This window comes from Nestor notabilis, unplaced genomic scaffold, assembly GCF_000696875.1.
Source record: "Nestor notabilis isolate BGI_N333 unplaced genomic scaffold, ASM69687v1 scaffold16093, whole genome shotgun sequence".
Taxonomy (NCBI): domain Eukaryota; kingdom Metazoa; phylum Chordata; class Aves; order Psittaciformes; family Psittacidae; genus Nestor; species Nestor notabilis.
The window spans coordinates 11,459-28,974 of NW_009922552.1; the positions used below are offsets into that span (position 1 = coordinate 11,459).

The 17,516-nt window shown below is 49.3% G+C and overlaps 1 protein-coding gene across 15 annotated transcripts in view; it reads right to left on the reverse strand.

Annotated features, from left to right (window-relative positions):
- Positions 1–3,445: 3,445 nt before the first annotated feature.
- Positions 3,446–17,516, reverse strand: part of LOC104403526 (sodium/calcium exchanger 1) — a 104,171-nt gene continuing 90,100 nt past the window's right edge. Inside the window, exons 2-10 of one of the 15 annotated variants that reach the window (XM_010011682.1) lie at positions 16,575–16,681; positions 13,847–13,867; positions 13,035–13,052; positions 12,911–12,925; positions 11,991–12,059; positions 11,013–11,143; positions 10,098–10,197; positions 5,904–6,179; positions 3,446–3,956 (exon numbers count right to left, since the gene is read on the reverse strand). In XM_010011682.1, coding sequence (XP_010009984.1) covers positions 3,580–3,956; positions 5,904–6,179; positions 10,098–10,197; positions 11,013–11,143; positions 11,991–12,059; positions 12,911–12,925; positions 13,035–13,052; positions 13,847–13,867; positions 16,575–16,681 — 1,114 coding nt within the window. In that variant the 3' untranslated portion in view covers positions 3,446–3,579. Of the gene's footprint in view, positions 3,957–5,903; positions 6,180–10,097; positions 10,198–11,012; positions 11,144–11,872; positions 11,890–11,990; positions 12,060–12,910; positions 12,926–13,034; positions 13,053–13,840; positions 13,868–16,076; positions 16,233–16,565; positions 16,682–17,516 lie in introns of all 15 variants that reach the window. The other 14 variants (XM_010011685.1, XM_010011684.1, XM_010011683.1 and 11 more) reach the window with 14 other exon arrangements.

Consider the following 17,516-nt stretch of genomic DNA (forward strand, 5'->3'; position numbering starts at 1 on the left):
TGTAATTACTGGGTCAGGAGAGCTGCTTCGCTTCCATGATTCACTGCCTGGGGGAAGCACGTGGATGTGACCGGCTGTGCTCGCCTGGGGCTTGATGAGCATTGAAACTTGACCTGCACTCATCCTGGAGGGTGCTGAGCACCCGCAGGCATCATGGGTCTAGTGGCACAGCTGGAAAAAAGCAGCACAGGGTGTGGGGAAGGGCCAGGTTTGCGTGAGAGCAGCCCAGAGATGATGCTAAATCCTCTGGCTGCCAGGGTGTGTTAGTTACCTGCTCTGCCACACATCCCTTCACAGATACTGCCTCTGGGCCTCTACAGACACGGTCATGCTGCAACAAAATTAGCCACCTCCTACCCTCTCTCTTTCTGCTTAGTGGCACGTGTCCAGCCTGGAGCTTGAAAGTCAGATCCTGCCGGTGGCACCAGTGTGACCGCTTGTGCAGACTCATCCCGACCCTGGAGAGGCAGGAACATGGGGAGGAGCATGGGCAGAACCCCAGGAACATGCACCACAGGCATGTGCAGTGCACTGGGATGAGCAGGGGGAGCCCCACCAGATGAAGACAGCACCTGCCTGGGACCTGCCTCTGGAGCTGCTGTTTGAGTTCAGCTGTTAGAGCGGGACCCTGGAAGCATCGTGGGGAGGGTTTATCTGAGGACACCTCAACAGATGCTGGATGAAACACAAGGAGGAGCAACATCCCTGGCTATGTGGAGACTTTTCTCCTCCTCGGTGCTGTCTGCGCTCTGTCAAGCCATGTGGATCAGAAACAACCCACGGCATCTGGACTGGGGCATGGGCAGGAAGCTGCCCAGAGCAGAGCAAGCTCTCAGTTTGCTCAGCTACCTCATGGGGTGTCTCAGATTTCTTTTTGCATCCATGCACCCTGCCCTGGTAATGCGTCTCTTGCATTCCCACTTGTCCTTAGCTAGTGGCTTAAGCTAGTGCAAGTCACCTTGAGGCTGAAAGCGCAGGAGCAGTTCTATGTAACTAGAAGACGCAAGCAGAAAGAGCTGCTGAGTACCATATGCATGGCTCTCCCTCAGACTAGGGCAAGCCAGCACTGATGGGGGACCCAGCAGGGGGGAAATTCAGCTGCACTGCAGCTTTGCCCCTGGGTGGCCTCCTGCATCCCTCTGAGAGCCAGGCGGACTGCGAGCCCTGTCTGTACTGCAGCACACCAAGCCTGAGGCACAATGGAGATGGAGCAGGAGGAAAGCTGTGAGATGGGACAAGAGCGGGCATGTGGAGGCACCCTTGCCCCCATCAGTGGCAGAAACACAGTGAAGGCAAACCAATAAGTAAAGGAGAGATGGGTATAACATAAGGGGAGACAATGGGAGGGGAGGGTTTTCCACAGAGAATATGCAGGAGCACTACTGGATCCATCAGGAATCATTACAAACTTTATTTGTCTGTGTATTGTGTACCATTTATAAGGATCATCACAATTAGTGGACTCACTGCCTATAGTGGTGGGCAATACACACAAAAGAAAAGTCAATGAAGCCAAACAGATGAAAATGAAATCATTGTACATAAAGGTAATCATAAACCTGAACAACCTGCGCCTGTGTTTGATTTTTCCCCCAAAACAATAAGAATCAAAAAGAAAACCCCCAAAACCTGTCAAAAGTGAAAAAAAGGTTTGAGAAGAAAAAAACCCCCAAACCCCCAACTTCATTTTCCTAGAGAAAATCTTACAACATACTGATTAAAATTTCCACAGATTGTTCAAGATGAGTACAAATACTCCCAGCCAATTGGTTATGGTACAAGCATCAGATGTGGTTTTCAGCTGGGTGGGAAAAGCTCATCAGCGGATGTGCAGTCTGGGCATTTGCCTGGCTGGGACACCAGGAAGCCTGGCGAAGGGTGTAGGGAAAGAAGACATCTCTCAACACCAGTGCACAATGTCATCCCTGTGCTGTGCACAGGGGAGCTCTATATCCACACCTTCCTGGGCTTGGCTTGCTATCCCAGTCCACACTTGCTGGAGTTGGGAGGTGATGCCGAGTTACAGCTCCCTATCTCATCCTTTCCACTGATAACAAATTTGGACAGTGCAAAATGTGGCCTTTTCCCTTGGGGGATGCTTCCTGGTTATGCTCCCAGTGGTGTGGGAGATCTCGTTACAGTCTTCAGCTCCTATGCTAAATTATTCTGCCTCCAAATGGCTGTGGGAAAGGACCAGCTTTAGGGACTGACCCTGATGGCTTAACGCTCAGAAACAGGGGCTGTCACTAGACCTCTGGGGACACAGGGAATAGCAGGGGGCTAAGGGGTTTTGAGGCAGCCACCAGCTATAAAGACAGAGGCAGGCAAGGTGCTGGGAGCCAGCCATGCTCGTCCCCCTTGGGCTCAGCTGCTGCTCATCCCACTTAGGTTCACTGGGACCTTGTGAAAATCTCCTGCAGATGGTGGAGGACTTCACACTAGCTTCAGCATGTCCTGGACTGGCCGATGTGGGGGGAACCCCAGCCACACGGGGAGACAGAGCCCACAGCCTCTGGAGTGTGGGTTTTCCTCCCCTGAAAACTTACATCTGCATGGCTGTTATTGCTTCTTGTGGACCCACGTGCAGAGCAATAAACGGGGACAGCTTTCCCTCCTTTTATTCCCACTAAGAGGAAACAAACGAACGAACGAAAAACCTATGGCAAAACTAAACTAACTAAAATAAATAAAACCTGGTGAAAAGTAAACACTTGTATCTGCAATGCTCAATCCACATGGCTGAAAGGACTATCCTATAGGATGCTATATACAGATAGGGTTCATTTCATTCATGCAAATGTTACAAGTACCACGACAGCATGCCCGAGGAGGCGGATGAGGCAGGAGGAATGTCCCCACCACTCCGCATAGCCTCGGCTTAGGACACCGGACACGAGGTTGCATTTGTGCATCCCCGAAGCACGGAGGGGCAAAGGTGAGGGGCATGTGGGGGGAAATGCTACTTGTACACACATCAAAACAAAACAAAAAAACCCAACCCCAAATCAATGACGAAAACGGTTTGTGTTCTATCCTTAGAAAGCTCCCAATTTCCCCTTGTCTTCAGTCCGGTCTCTCGCTTCTCTCCAACAGGGCCAGAGGGGATGTTCCCGAGTGGCGAAGGCAGGCGGATGGTGGTCGGACATCAGGACCCTCACTTTCCTCTCCTTCCCTCGCCCTCTGCTCTGTTTCTTACCAGCTACTCTGGCCTTCCCCGTACTGATGCGCCCTGGTTGCCTTCGCATCCATCCTCCCAGGGAGCCGGCAGGCGGGAGAGAGCGATGGGAAAGGGCTCGGTGGCTATCAGCTGCTCTTGTTGGTAGAGTTGCAGAGAGGGCCCTGCTGCTGGGCTCCTGGCCGGGGCCGCTGCCCGGGGAGGGGTCCTGCTGGCTTTGGGGTCCTGCCTAGTTCAAAGGATGCTCCAAAGCCGCTTTCCGTCAGCAGGTGTGTGAACATGGCAAATCTCTTTTATTCTTTCTCTGTTCATTATACACAGCTTTATATCTATATCTATACCTATATATCACTCTATATAGATACATATAGATATACACATATTTACTATCTCTGATTGTCCCTTTAGAAGCCCTTTATGTGGCAGTAGGCTTCCAGAGATGAGAAGAATATGTACAAGAGCCAGAGGAGGATAAAGAGTGAGGATGTGAGCAGCTTGGAAGTCCGCGGCCCGCCCAGCTCACCTCCAATCTCAGGTCTCCGCCGGTAGAGCAGCACACCCACACTGATAAAAGCAAAAATGGTGAAGAGGGTGACGGAGAAGGCCAGGGTGCCGGGTGAGACTTGGAAAGCTTGTCCGTGCGCCGCGTGGTAGATGGCTGCGATTGACCAGGCCACCCCGATGCCCAGGAAAACGTTCACGGCATTGCTCCCAGTGACATTCCCGATGGAGGCATCTGCATACTGGTCCTGCGTCGCTGCTACTTTGCTGGCAAAGGTGTCTGCAAAGTGAAGATGGAGAGAAACCTTCAGGAAACAGCCAGGTAAGGAGAGACATCACCAGGCAGCTTGGGGACGAATGTCAACAGCATTACTTTTGGGGAATCAAGATAGTGGGTAAAGGGACAAAGTACAGCCCTGTCTATAGGTACTCCCAAGGAAGGCACATCTGGCCAGAGCCAGGGTCTCAAAATGCCTAGGGGCAAAATAATAATGTCCAGAAATATGGGGCTTCCCCCAGTATGGCACCAGATGCCCCGAAGTGCTTAAAGTACAAGACAGCACTTCTCAGTTACGCACTATGTTGGCTCCTTCTTCCACATGCACTAATTTGTTGACTAATAATGTCTAAAATAATGACTAATTTCAGGCAAAAGACATGAAAAGGTTGGAAAAGCTTTGTAGGAGCCACAATGGTTTGTATCTATCCTTCAGGTCTCCTGATGTTTTCTTTCTGTGTTTTTGTGTTTGCTTTAATGATGTCTCTCCAAATCCTTTTGCCTCATTAAAGTCAGTGTCTTGTGCAGACCTGACATTTTAGTAAACAAGTGATTGTCTTTCATCCCTTAGGGAGAAAAACTAAAAACTATGCAGGAGCCTGGGTGCGCCACCAGCTTTAATACTGGTGGCAAAAGAGATGTGATAAAACTCGGCTGGCCTTTTACATGGCAGATCTTGTGTCAAGTAGACCAGCACGATGCTGCTCTGCACCATAGGGAAGTGTTGATTTTACATCCAAATGTGCTCTGAATCAGCAGGGGGGTGAGCAGGAAGGGGATAAGCATCTGGGTTCTGTCTGGGTGAACACTCTGAGCTGATGATGAGAAGATGAATCCTTAACATGTCTGCACTCCCAGATCACCTTGGCTACAGGCAGCAGAGTGTGGCTCAGAAAGAGAAAATGGAGAGGTCAGATTTCACGTTTTTAATTCTACAGTTTCCTTTACACTCCTCAGTGGGGCTCCAAGGTGAGATGGTGAAGTGCAGACTGGCACAAAGACCCAGTTTCATGTAACAGGAGGGGCTGGGCACCTATAAGCACAGCGAGAGTGGCCATTTGCAGCAAAGAAGTCAAAAGGCTGCTTTAGTTTTTAAAGAAGATCCCATGGAAATGCATCTGACTGCTGAGGGAAGGAAAAGGCATTTCCCTTTGTTCTCAGTCTTGGTTACAGCACGGTAATGGGGCTGTGGGACAGTGCTCATGCCTCTGTAGCTCTCCAGGTGCCACTGTAGGAGGAGGAGGATGAGCCAGTAGCAAAAGCAGCTGGGTTGCAGCAAGTCAACGTGCATTGGGAGGAAAAAGTGGCATGGAGATATGGAAACTCGTTTTTTATTCTCTTGCTGGTCAGTTCCTCAGTCTCTGTGTCTTCTGAGGCTGAGTGACCACTTGATTGGAGACACGTCTCCAAACATTTGTGGGGACAGGGCCTTCTAGGGGCTTCACAAGCCACATTTTGAGCAGTGTCTCCAGCTCAGCAACCTCACCTTGATCCATCTGAGCCAAAGGTGAACCTGGTTTCACACAAAGGTGTCCATGAAAGGCATTGTGCCCCGTGTATGGCCTAGTACCTAACTCACCTGGAAGGCAAGGTTAAAGGAGCAGATTCTCAGAAAGAAGGTGCAGGACTGCCAAAATAGACAGCATTTTAATGAAAAGCCAGCTTCGTACTCTAAGAGTGGATGCCTGGAGGCTGTTCACAGAAACAGACACTTCACAGTCTTTGCAAGAGGAAGGTCCTTGTAATAATTTCAAAGGGACTGAATCCTGGTTCGGTCCTCCCGGTCCATCTGAGACTGAAAACCAGCTTCCACATACACCTCAAATATGTCCTCAGGGGTCCTGCACAGGCACAGCCGAGGACCTTGCTGTGCCTGGCTTTCCCAACCCAGACCCAAACCTAGACTGGGCAGAGATGGACCTTTACAACAAACCCTGCTGTTGGCCTTACCTGGCACTGATGTCCCCAGTGCGACAAACACGACTGCAGTGACTGAGTCCTTCAAGCCAATGGTGCAGCCAAAATGGGATGCCAGGTCGCCAATGAAAGCTGTCAGGAGGCCGATCATGAGGATGGAGACAACGAAGCAAGCCCAGCCATTCCAGTAGTCTGTTGGGGGCACGAAGGCAAAAAGGACCTTCCAGAAGACGGTCAGAAAGTGCATCACGTAGTCAAAGCAGGAGGGCAGCTTCTCCTCCCCGCATTCATCGTCATCGTCGTCTTCCCCTGCAGAAAACCACCAGTGCCTGATTAGACTTGCCCATCCTGGGGGCAGCTGGGTAAAGCTCCTGTGCATACTGCCTATTCCTGCTTGTGCTGGAACCACCCCTGGGCATGAAGGGGAGGTGACACTTTCCCAATGAAATCAGTGGGAGCTTTCCTGCTGCCCTCAAGGAACAAAGATGGGTTTTAAGTCACAAATGTTGAGGATTAGAAGGCCATTGCAAGTTGTGTTAAAGACATACCTTGCACTTGTGTTGGTAATTTGTCATTGCCTTTGATGCACTTTTATCCCTCCAAGGATGTGGACCAGCCGATCTCTCTGCCTGGCTGTTGGCAGAGCTTCTTACCAATGGGTAACACATAGTATGTTACCTCATGAGGATGCAATGTGCTGTTCATCCCAATCAGACAGCACGAGTGAACCTGACTCTCCTTCCCTGGAGAACACTTGAGATTGCAGAAAAAAGGCACCAAGTCCCATAGTAGCCAAGAGCACCCACTGAAACCAAAGCCTTTGCTCTGCTCCACCACAGTGGGTGAGAGGACAAGGTTCTACCTTGCCAAACACCGGGTTTAAGGGGATGATGGCTCTGTGCCTGGGAAAATCTGCTTCTCCCAGCAGCCACAGTACTGATGAGCCTGGCATAAGCTTTTGAATGAGACCATGCTGTTTTTATCTGCCCCACTGCTGGCCAGGGTAACATTTCTCCTTTCACATCTTCCTCCACAATATGGATGTTTAATTGAATAACAATATGTATAAAGCCTCCACAGGGAGGATAGAATGGTCTTGCTGTTTGCTGTGTACCAACACGTGGCTATCAGCTAATCCCATGTGCAAATGGTGGCTCTGTGCCATAACAGGGTTACTGGGGGAAGCTGCTGGTGCACATGGAGCACACAGTAGCAAGAAAAGCAAAAGGCTCAGGGATCACCCAGACCACGATCACCTTCATGAGATTTGGTAACCTGTAAGGGGAATCAACCTGCTCTTGGTCTGGCGCAGCTCCAGCACATGCAAACCTGGCACTCTGCTGGCATCCTTGGGGTTCTAAGCAGAGGTACAGCTGCAGGGGAAAAAGTAATGACAGAGCCAGTGGGAGCAAGAGAGAAGGGAACCCCTGATGCAGATATCTGTACACAGCGGATATGTCATCCCACACGAGGGCTGGGCTGAAGCTGGAGGGCATTCAAGATGAATGGAGCCTGGAAGATGTTGCCTTTGGGGAGAGGTGGAAGGAGCTGGCTTGAGGAAATAGGAGGAAAGGAGGTTGGAGGGAACCTACAGCAACTTAGAGGGCATGTACAGAGAGTATGAAGCAAACTCTTCTGCACTGACAGAGGCAATGGCCACAAACTGCAGCTTGGATGGTAACATCAGGAAAAACGTCTTCTCCAGGAGGGTGGTGCAGCCCTGGGTCACATACCCTGGGTGATGGACATCATCTTTGGAGGTTTTCAGTACTCTGTTAAATAAAGCCATGACTAACCAGGGAAAAGTCCTGCTTAGCATCCTGCGGGGGGGCAATTTTGCACAAATTTTCAGTCTTCAAAGCACCTTTGCAGATCAAGACCAACAGATAAGATAGAAGCAATGGGAAACTTGATGTATCTACAATAACTTGATGAAAAATTATGTGTTGCTTGTCTTTAAAGCTTCAAATTCACTATGGCAGAAACAGTAGCTTATCAGTGGCATGGTGGTATTATTTTGGCAGATATGAATATCCTATTCCTGTGCATTGTTGTGAAGATAAGGAACAGTTTTCAGCCTGGGAAGCTTATGCTGGCCTGCTTTTTTTTCCCCCTTCATTGCGCAAAGGCTGGTACTGGAAGGGTACACTGTGCTGTGCTGTGATTTTCAGCAGGTATTTTAATCCTTTCCCAAGCTGCATGGCAGCAGGACTGTCATGGATCTAAATCTTTATGGAAATGATAAAAGATGCTGAAAAATGAACATGAGCGCCACTGTCATAACACTCATACAGATCTGTCTGTCATTTTCTTAAGCAGAAGTAGCATCTCTCTTTCAAAGAGCTGCCCAGATCCTGTGTAGGTGACTTGAAACACGGAGTGAGGTCAAGTGGTGACCCAGGGGTGCATTCAAGAATAGCCTCACAAACCCCATGATGTTTTTGCTGTAGAAGAAACGCTGTGGGCTGTTGGGTGCACACTGAAGGCAGCTATGGGTGAGAGGCTCCAGCTCAGCCCCATGGACAGCATAGGATGGTATGGCCATGGTGTGGCACAATCTGCACCAGCACTGCCTTTCCACAGACCTGACCAGCATTGACACCAGTTGATCACTGGGTGGGGAAGTGGGGTTTTAATGTTTCTTTTCTCAGCTGGGATGTTACCTTTTGAAGTGTGACTTTCACCTCCTCCCTGTGGTGGGATGCAGGTAAAAATTTAAACTCAAAGTCCAGTGTTCGAGGGATTTTAACTTGCTCAGCACAAAGCTTGAGGAGCTAAATCCTGGCAAAAAAAGTAAGTCCAGAGCTCAGAGACAAACTGCTGTTCCCCAAAAAACTGCAAGGGACAGCTCACATCCACCAAAAGATGCCACATTTATTAAATGTTTGTTAATCATCCTGTTAGCACTGATGGTGGCTGTATATTCAAGATATGGTGGCAATAGGTCTTTCACATAACCCCAGTTTTTACATGTGTCACAGAGACTGGATCCAAGTAGCAGTGATTACCTTTGCTTTAATAAGGGATGCAATTAAATAATTGATTCTGGCATAGATTAGTTTAGCCGTATTAACTACAACACCTGCAGCAAGGATTGTCTTGCGTGATATGTTCATGCTGTATCCGAAATAATGGGAGGCTTTTGGCTGGAGGCTCTAAGAATAACTATGCTACAAGAGGAGAGATCACATTTTGAGGAGATAGCTGCTGCACAATGTTCTGTCCTCATTTGCAGAGGTGGAGGGGTAAATGAAATGATAGGGCCATCACTTTTAATTGCTTTGTGCTGGGCCAAGGTTACCCTGTACAGAAGAGCTTGAGGTAGGAAGTGAGAGTGTTACCCTATGCATTTCAATGCACTATTAGTCAGATGAGCTCAAATTGCCTTCCCCAATAGTTTAAGCTCATTGATTTTGCCCTCATGTGTGTGCAGCCCAGGCTGGGCTGTGAGGTTGTAACATCCAGCTAGTGAATTATAGTGTCTCCAGCCCTTATAACCACATCTGGAGGAGACTTTCTTTCACCTTCCACAGATGTGGGAATACTAATATATCCTATATTGGGCGTACTGGTAACTGTGGCACTGGCACCTGTGAGAACAGTACTGCAGGGTGTTTCTGTGGGAAAGGCAATTCTCCAAGAGGGGGAAGATATGATTAGATATGATCTATAGGGTCACAAGTATCACATGCTGCTGCAGCTATTGGGCTACTGAGCCATAATCTCCAGCCTCAGCTGGCTGGAGCAGCAGGAGTTCCTGAAAGCCGGGGATCAAAAACAAATTTTGGCCCACAGATTGAGAACTCAGCGGCTTTCTTCAGGGCTTGGCACCCTCAGTACCATGTTGTCTTCACTGCAGTAGTATGGGGAGAACCAAGGATGGGGAGCACTGCTGGTCGCACCAGTGTCATTTATGCCACTCTGAATTTAAACCTGTGTTTGCCTCCCAGATGTCTCTCACTGAAATGACTTTTCCCCTCTGCCATTTGGTAACAGCCAGGGTGTTTCTCTTCCAGACACACTTAATGCAGGAGTTTTCCTACACATCAGACAAGGTGCTCTCCCAAAAGGCTATACTCAGCAGTCTTATTTATGTAGACCCTGTAAATAACAATGCCACCTGGTTTGCCTCTGGCTGCTCCACTATGGTTTGTATTAGTGATACAGCAAAGTGGAGTCACGAGCAGGGTTAATCATAATTCACCTGGAGCTGTGGTCCAAACTCACCTGCACTGACAGTAATAGCCTCAATAAACTGCTCCCTCCAGCTGTTTGTGCCAACCACCAGGGCCAGGTTTGTCTTCTTAATAAGCTTGTCCACCGTGTTCTGTGGAAGGAGATGCAGAGAAGAGAATTAGGGACTATGGGGCTGGAGATGCTGGGCTAAAACCTACTGGCACTACTGCTTACAGCCATAAACTTACAGAAAAAGCTTAGCAGATTTTAAGCTCAGGCCAAGAGTCCCAGCAGTGAAAGCAACTGTAAAACTTGCAATTCCTTTCACTGCTGCTCAAAAAGACCTTTTGAACCTGCTCATGATGAGAGTTTGAACCATCTCAGTGGAGGTTTAACAACAAATGGTGTTGAAGTGCCAGCGTCTTGGGAAGAATTTTTACTGGGCCACATCAAAGCATTAGCTGGGACTTGATCAAGGCCCATTTGAGAAGCTGGGCTATACCTAGGGGTCCCAGGCTCAGGGCTCACTCAAGACTGCCTGTAAGTAGGACCTGGGGGTAGCACATCACTGTGAAAACAAGGTTATATTTTAAAGCCACCTGCAGCATTTTGGAGCCCAGTCAGATCTTAGGCTCGCCAGATTGATGTGCTTGTATAACAACAACCACAAACAGTGTGTGAATAGGACAGAAAGTCTGACATCATCCCCCAAGGACCATGGCTGTGGGCTAATGGACAGAGTGAGGATGCAAAGTGTATTTTAACCCACCACCATCTCACTGGTGTGACCCTCACCCTTTCATCATGCCTTGGCTTGTCCATTTTTCAAAGCATGCCTTGGTCTGCTCTGACACCTTGTGATGCCAGGAGCTGCCTTGCTTTGCTGTGATACTATCAATATGTGCTTGCCAGTGCAAACCCAAAAGGAGGGAAGGGAAGAACAGGGACAAGAGAAGTGGACAGTACCTTGAACTCGTAGGATTCCTCAATGATGACTTCGAGCTTGGTGTGCTCCCCTAGAACTGGGCGCCCCATTTCTGCGATCCGACGATCTTCCTCCTCCTTGCTGGTCAGGGGATGCTTTTCTTCGTTCTCCTCTGCAAATCAAAGAGCCCATAGGTGAGCCAGGCCCAGCTGGTCACTCTCTGGAGCTGGCTTCCTATCAGAGGGGATGGTCGGGAAGCCTCCGGGTGGGAGCATGAGCGACAGAGCAGCTGAGAAGGAGCAGGTCATGGAGCAACAGAGAAGGTAGTTTTGCTGGAAAAAGCTAGCAAGGTCTGCAGCCTCAGAAGGAGTCCAGTTCACCCTCAGGGCTGGGGAATAGCTTGTCACTGGTACCTGATATCTGTCCCACAGGGATGCTGAGAGGTGACAGATCATTACTAAGGCTGCTTTATTTTCCAGGTCTGCATCGGGGCACAGACTTGATTTCTCTCAGCCTTTTACAACCAGAGAGAGCTGCCAGCAGCCCCAGGGCTGAGAAGGGTATGAAATCTTGGCTCTGCCTTCTTCTAAGCAGGACTTTACCTTAGGGAGAGGGCTGGCAGCTGGAGAGCATGAAGCTCCTGCTGCACTCATGGGGCTGGAGGAAATAGTGCTGGGTCACACAGTGTGAGAAGCCATGCACAGGGCATGGACCGGCCCCAGACCCTGAGAGAGAAGGCAGTGGAGGAACTGCAAGAGCAATAGAGCAGGTCTGCACCTCCACTGGCATGCATGCAGCCTTTGAGACATGGGGACCCCAGGCAGCATGGCTTTTGTCATTGTCCCTGTACAGACCCCCACTGAGCTCCCTTCCAGTCAACCCCAGGGATGAGCAGAAGGACATCAGGGCTAAAAAGGGCTGGATTCACAATGGAGACAGGAGTTAAGCTGTCAGTAGGCAAACGCCCCAGTCAGTCTGTGTTAGACCACCATGGCCCTCGGGCATCACCCTGCGGGTACCTTGGATAGTGATCACGGAGCAAGGAAGAGGATGATCTCTAGGCTGGACCTTCCTGAAGACAGGTTTGCCTATCAAAGCGATCAGCAGGAGATCAGCAGGAGGGACCGTACACCCCATGCAAACCACTGTCGTGTGGTTAGTAAACTACTCCTACTTCACGCAGGGTTAGTGTTGCTGCTTCTTGCCTGTACAGATGGCACCAAGCCCTGAGAAAGCCCTTCTCCTGCTGGTCAAAGGGACTGGCCCTGTGACCAGAGCCTTGTTAGCCTGAATTATTGTTTCCAGGGCTCCTGAGAGGCTGCTCTGCAATATGTGGAACCTGGGACCTTCTCCCCCTGCAGTGCTTGGCCCAGTGACAGATGCTTAGCTGGCTAATGATGGATGAGCAAACCCAGGTCTCACTGGTGGGAAGAGCAGGGGCTGAGTACCTGAAGCAGCCTCAAGCTGCATCAGGGGAGATTTAGACTGGATATTAGGAAAGCATTCTTCAAAAGGGTGATCAGGCACTGGAACAGGCTGCCCAGGGCAGTGGTGGAATCACCATCCCTGGAAGTGTTCAAAAACCATGTGTCTTGGCAGTGCTGGGATAAGGGTGGGACTTGATGATCTTAAAGGTCAACCTAGTTGATTCCATCATACTATGATTCTTTGGGGTCCCACACCTCCCACACTGCTCAGGCACTGTGAGGACAGGCTCCCTGTGCCATGCAGAGCCCTGCGCACATCTCCTGTTTGGGCAGGAGGGAGGGCTGGTCCAAGTGGAGAAGCTCCCCCCTGCTCCAAGAGATGGAGGGGGCTGCCTGTCATTTCAGGGGTGATGGCTCACCCTCCCTGAGGTGGGTTAGGTGTGTGTGGCAGGCAGAGCACTCTGTGTGAGGACACTGTTAGTGTGACCGGCTGCGGCACGGCACCTTCTTACCCTTCCAGAGTTTCCCTCCAGGACAGAACAAAAGCAAAGAGGAAATCAAGAGGAAAGAGCAGGGTAAGCATATGGCCGTTAAGAAGAGGGTAAGGGGAGGTAGAAGGAAAGCAGAAATCCATACCTGTGATGGTGAAGCCACCTAGATGAAACCAAAAATATGGGAGAGAGAAAGAGAAAGAGAGAGGAAGAATTAGTGTTGGCACAGCAACATTGACACCCTGCGGCCCACACGGTGGTCCTTCTCTGCCCCATGACCAAGAACTGTGGACATGGGAGGACTGCTCCCCAACACACACCTTTGGGATAGTGGTGGGGAGACCTGAACACAGGCTTTTCAACCCACATCTGCAAGCTGCCACTCCCCAGTATCTAATATATGCTGTGGAGTGAGTCAAAACAGTGTGAGCCTGCTCTGGGGCTAGGGGTATTTCAGGGAATGAGGGCAGCTTCACTTCTTTCCGTGGCCATCCTACCCTGGGAATGGCCAGCAATGAAATTCAGGGGCTGAATGGGCTCTAAATCTCTCCAAGACTGGAGGCACCATCTCTTCAAAAGGGGTTGGCCAACTTTCCTGTCCAGCCACAAGCACCCCTAAGTCACCAGGCAATCCTTTCTCTGCCATGTAAGAGGCAATAGGTTAATTTGCCTGGTGCAGGTTTGTAACTCGGGATGTCGGCAGATTTACTATGGCTGTAACAACACCACCCCCCAAAAATGCTCCTTGCCACAGTGGGTTACCACTTGTTAACATTAGTGACTTTGAGGCGCTGCACCAAGGAAAGATGTGGCATTAGATACCTGAACTTACTTAAATAATGCTGACCACCCTAAAAGAGAATGGTGTGAGCAAAGAAAAATGTCAAGCAAAATCAATTATCTTCCAAAAATATGCAAACTGGAAAAATGGAAAAGAAAAAACGAATGCACGCTTACCAAGCTCATTCAACAACAGGGCTGTGAAGGAGACAGACAGAGACAAACACAGAAGAAGAAAAGTAAATGAATAATGAAATCAAAAGGAATATCCAGAGAAAGACTCCAGATCGAAGGGCAGACATTTCGGACCTGTAAAGCTGCAGGATACCATTAGCATTGAAGAAAAGGCACTAAAAATAAAGGAAAAGAAATGTTTCACGGAACTACGGATTTAAAATAAAAACTATTGCAGACATGGGGTGGATACGGAATTACAAGTCACTCTTCCAAAATTCATTTTTCCCCTTTGAATTGTATGTGCAAGATCTTCCATTGGCCTCAGAGGCAGTTCTGCCCCAGGGGAGGACACAAGATGTCCCATGTGCAGTGGCTACTGGCTTTGACCTCCTCCACCTGCCTAATGGGGAGCAATAGTTCCAGCATGTAGCTGTGCTCTTGACATATATGAGAGAAGAAAAATCTGTGGCAAGGCTTGGCTCAGGGATCTTGTTGCTCAACGTTTTAGATCTCCAAAGAAAAAGCCTCTCCCTTAGTGTACCAGTGTGTCTCTAGCCCCTGAGGTGCAGACCCCACCATGGTTACATGGCCCAAGGGTGACATTTCAGAGATCCTGTCATCTCCCAGGTGCCAAGCACATCACTTGCTCTGCCTCACTGCCTCTTGTACAAAACCAAGCACAAAAAATGAGTTAAAAAATAAACAAATTTAAAAAAAATTATTGCATGGCCAATGCAGCCTGTCCTTCTGTCTGCAGCCCCCGCAAAAATCTTGGCTTGCTTTCCAGTTAGTGAGTTTGCAAAGCTGAGCTTCCCTCAGGTTTCCTCCATTATCTTTGTGACCAGGAAGATGAGGATCTTTCCTTTTCCTTTTCCTTTTCCTTTTCCTTTTCCTTTTCCTTTTCCTTTTCCTTTTCCTTTTCCTTTTCCTTTCAGCTGGGACTTGATGGGTTGGCACCACAGTTCTCAAACCTGGGGCCTGGAAAGCATGTTTGCTCCTGCCAGCCTCGTAACGTTGAGCCCACACTGGCCCCCATGAAGGTGGGCAAAGCTGGAGCCACTGAGTTTAGTTGCCCATGTGTCACTTTATCCTGGCAATGCTGGCTACGCTCCATGATGCCATCAGCATCATTTAATGATATGAATCCCACCTGCAGAGCTGGGCCATGCCAATGTCTGATTTTTTAGCCCTGCTTCTGCTAGCTGGTCACATAAACCGGCAGGGAATATGATGGAGAGGATGATGCAGCTGACCTAGATGGCACCTGCACTGAAGGGGAATGTGGCATAGCTGCCTGGTGTGTTTTTAGACTGAAATAGAGTAGCATGTCCCCACTCAGCATGAGGAACACTAGGGGCCCTTTCTGTCCTGAACTAATAATGTGTTACAGCCCCATGCCTGCTGAAGGGAGAGCTTATGTCCCAGAAATTAGAAAGCAGCTCCAAGGCAGACAGACCAAATGCTGCTGCCAATTGTTCACAAAGGCTTTAACGAGGGTCTGTTGTAGGGCAACTAATTATCTTAAGTAACTCTAAAACTGCTTCTTGCTCAGCCACCAATAGTGCACAGAATTAGCTGTTGCCATCAATTTTCACTTAATTTCCTAGCAGAAAAAAAAATGTATGGAAAACCAAGTAAACTGTATTTTTGGGAAGGTTTGCAATTGGTTAAGAAATGTGCTGAAGGAGGAAATTGTTTTTATTAATCCTATGAGAAGCTATTATCCAGCGCAGAGCCATGAAACTTTATTTGAGTATAACCTGATTTCTCGTAGACTGATTGCATCTTACAGTATTAACCTGCTTGTGACATGATTCTTAGCTATTTTCAGATCCTAGTGCCAGTATAAAAAGGCTGGAATTACTGCTCTGGCCATGCATTTTATCTCCAGAGAAAGCTATTTTATCTTCTGATAAAAATGATGCAGTGTTGCCTTTTAAATTCTCAAGACTGAAGTTTCTACTCAATGAAACGAAGGTGTAGCTGTAATGTGGCAAGGTATTGCTCTCAAAATGTCTCTGGTGATGCCCACTGTGCCATGCCTAGGTGTTCTGGGGGCCACCCCAAGAGCTCATCTTGCTCCTGGGGTCCCTTGTAAGTGATACGGAGTCCTCCCGAAATGAAAGAGGAAAGAAAACAGAGCAAAAAGTGGCCAAGCTTCAGAGGAGGGAGGGCAAAACGGCCGGGAGCCAAAGTGCGAGGAGAAAGGAGTGTGAGAGTAGGGAGACACAGAGAAAGCGGACGGCAGCGTCTCGAGAGCTGGTCTGGTTTTACTCTCACACCTTTCACTCCTCGTCGTAGCCACACCGGGTCCCCAAGCACAAGGAAGAAACTGCACTCTTTCTCATACTCCTCACGGTCAAGTACTCTAAGGGTAATGAATTTCCTGTGGGAACACAAGACAAAGGCAAACACATGATTGGCATCACACATGCATGCAGTTCACGTCTGCCCGGGTGCCGTGGTGCCAGAGATGGTTGGATAGGGGGAAGCTGCTGCACATCCCTCCTGGGGCGTATGGGTAAGGGCAGGAGCATCCCCATCACTCGGCCAGGGTTGGACCATGGTGGGATGGGGCATGTCTGATTTCAGGGGAGATGGGAAGCGTTCTCACTCCTGCCCTTTTCCATAGGCATTGGGGATGTGAGCTCGGTGTTGCAGGTGCCAGGTATGAGTGAGCCAGACAGGGACACACAGGCTGGGCTCAGCCCCGGATCACGTCCCCCACCTTTCTTCTCACTCATCTCCACCAGCCGGGGCTCCCCGATCTCTAGGTAGAAGGTCTTGTTTTTCTCATACTCCTCATCATCTATCACCTTGATTGATATCGTTTTGCTGGAACAGAGAAGAAGAAATAGAGATTCAAGAGTAAGGGGGGAAAAGGGAAGCAGAGAGACAGGGAGCAGGGTAGAAATGGCAGGAGAAGGGGGCTGCGGACAGAAAACAGTAGGTTTGGTAGCACAGGCGATGGGCTGAGCTTGCCTCAGGATGAGCATAGACAACAAGATCAAAGCACCAGCAGCTCACGGAGCCGATGGGCTGAGCTTGCCTCAGGATGAGCATAGACAACAAGATCAAAGCACCAGCAGCTCACAGGGTGCCATCCTCCCCAGCATGGCCAGGGACTATGACTAGATATGACACAGCCTGGACCAGCCTCCCCCAGAAGTGCCTTAGCCTGGGGGCAGCAAGACACATTCCTTTCCAAACACCCAGGGTACAGAACAGTTCGCACACATTGCGTGGGCTCCTGGGGGTATGAGCACTGGGAACCAGCACAGACCAAGCCTCTGAAAGCACAATTCACTGTTTAAACCAACTCCTGCACACAGAAGAGGCTCTGTCTCACCAGGAATAGCAGATCCATGCACAGCATCATGATCAGCTGATCAGTTTGGGCTTTGGAGGCTCCAATTTACAAATTCAAAAGGGATGCTGGAGTTAGGACTTTTTCTTTGGAGGGAACATATGGGAAAGATGGCCTTTTTGGTTAGGTTAGGGTAAAGGAAAGCTTCACTGATGGTGAGATTTCACTTCTTTATTTTCCTTTGCAAGCAGCACATCCTTCCCCAAGCCTCAAAGGTTTTGGCTCTTGTGTTTGAGAGTTGTGAAGCAAGTCTCTCTTCTCACATGGCCCAGGGTTGCTGAACTTGCCGCTATGGCACCAGCA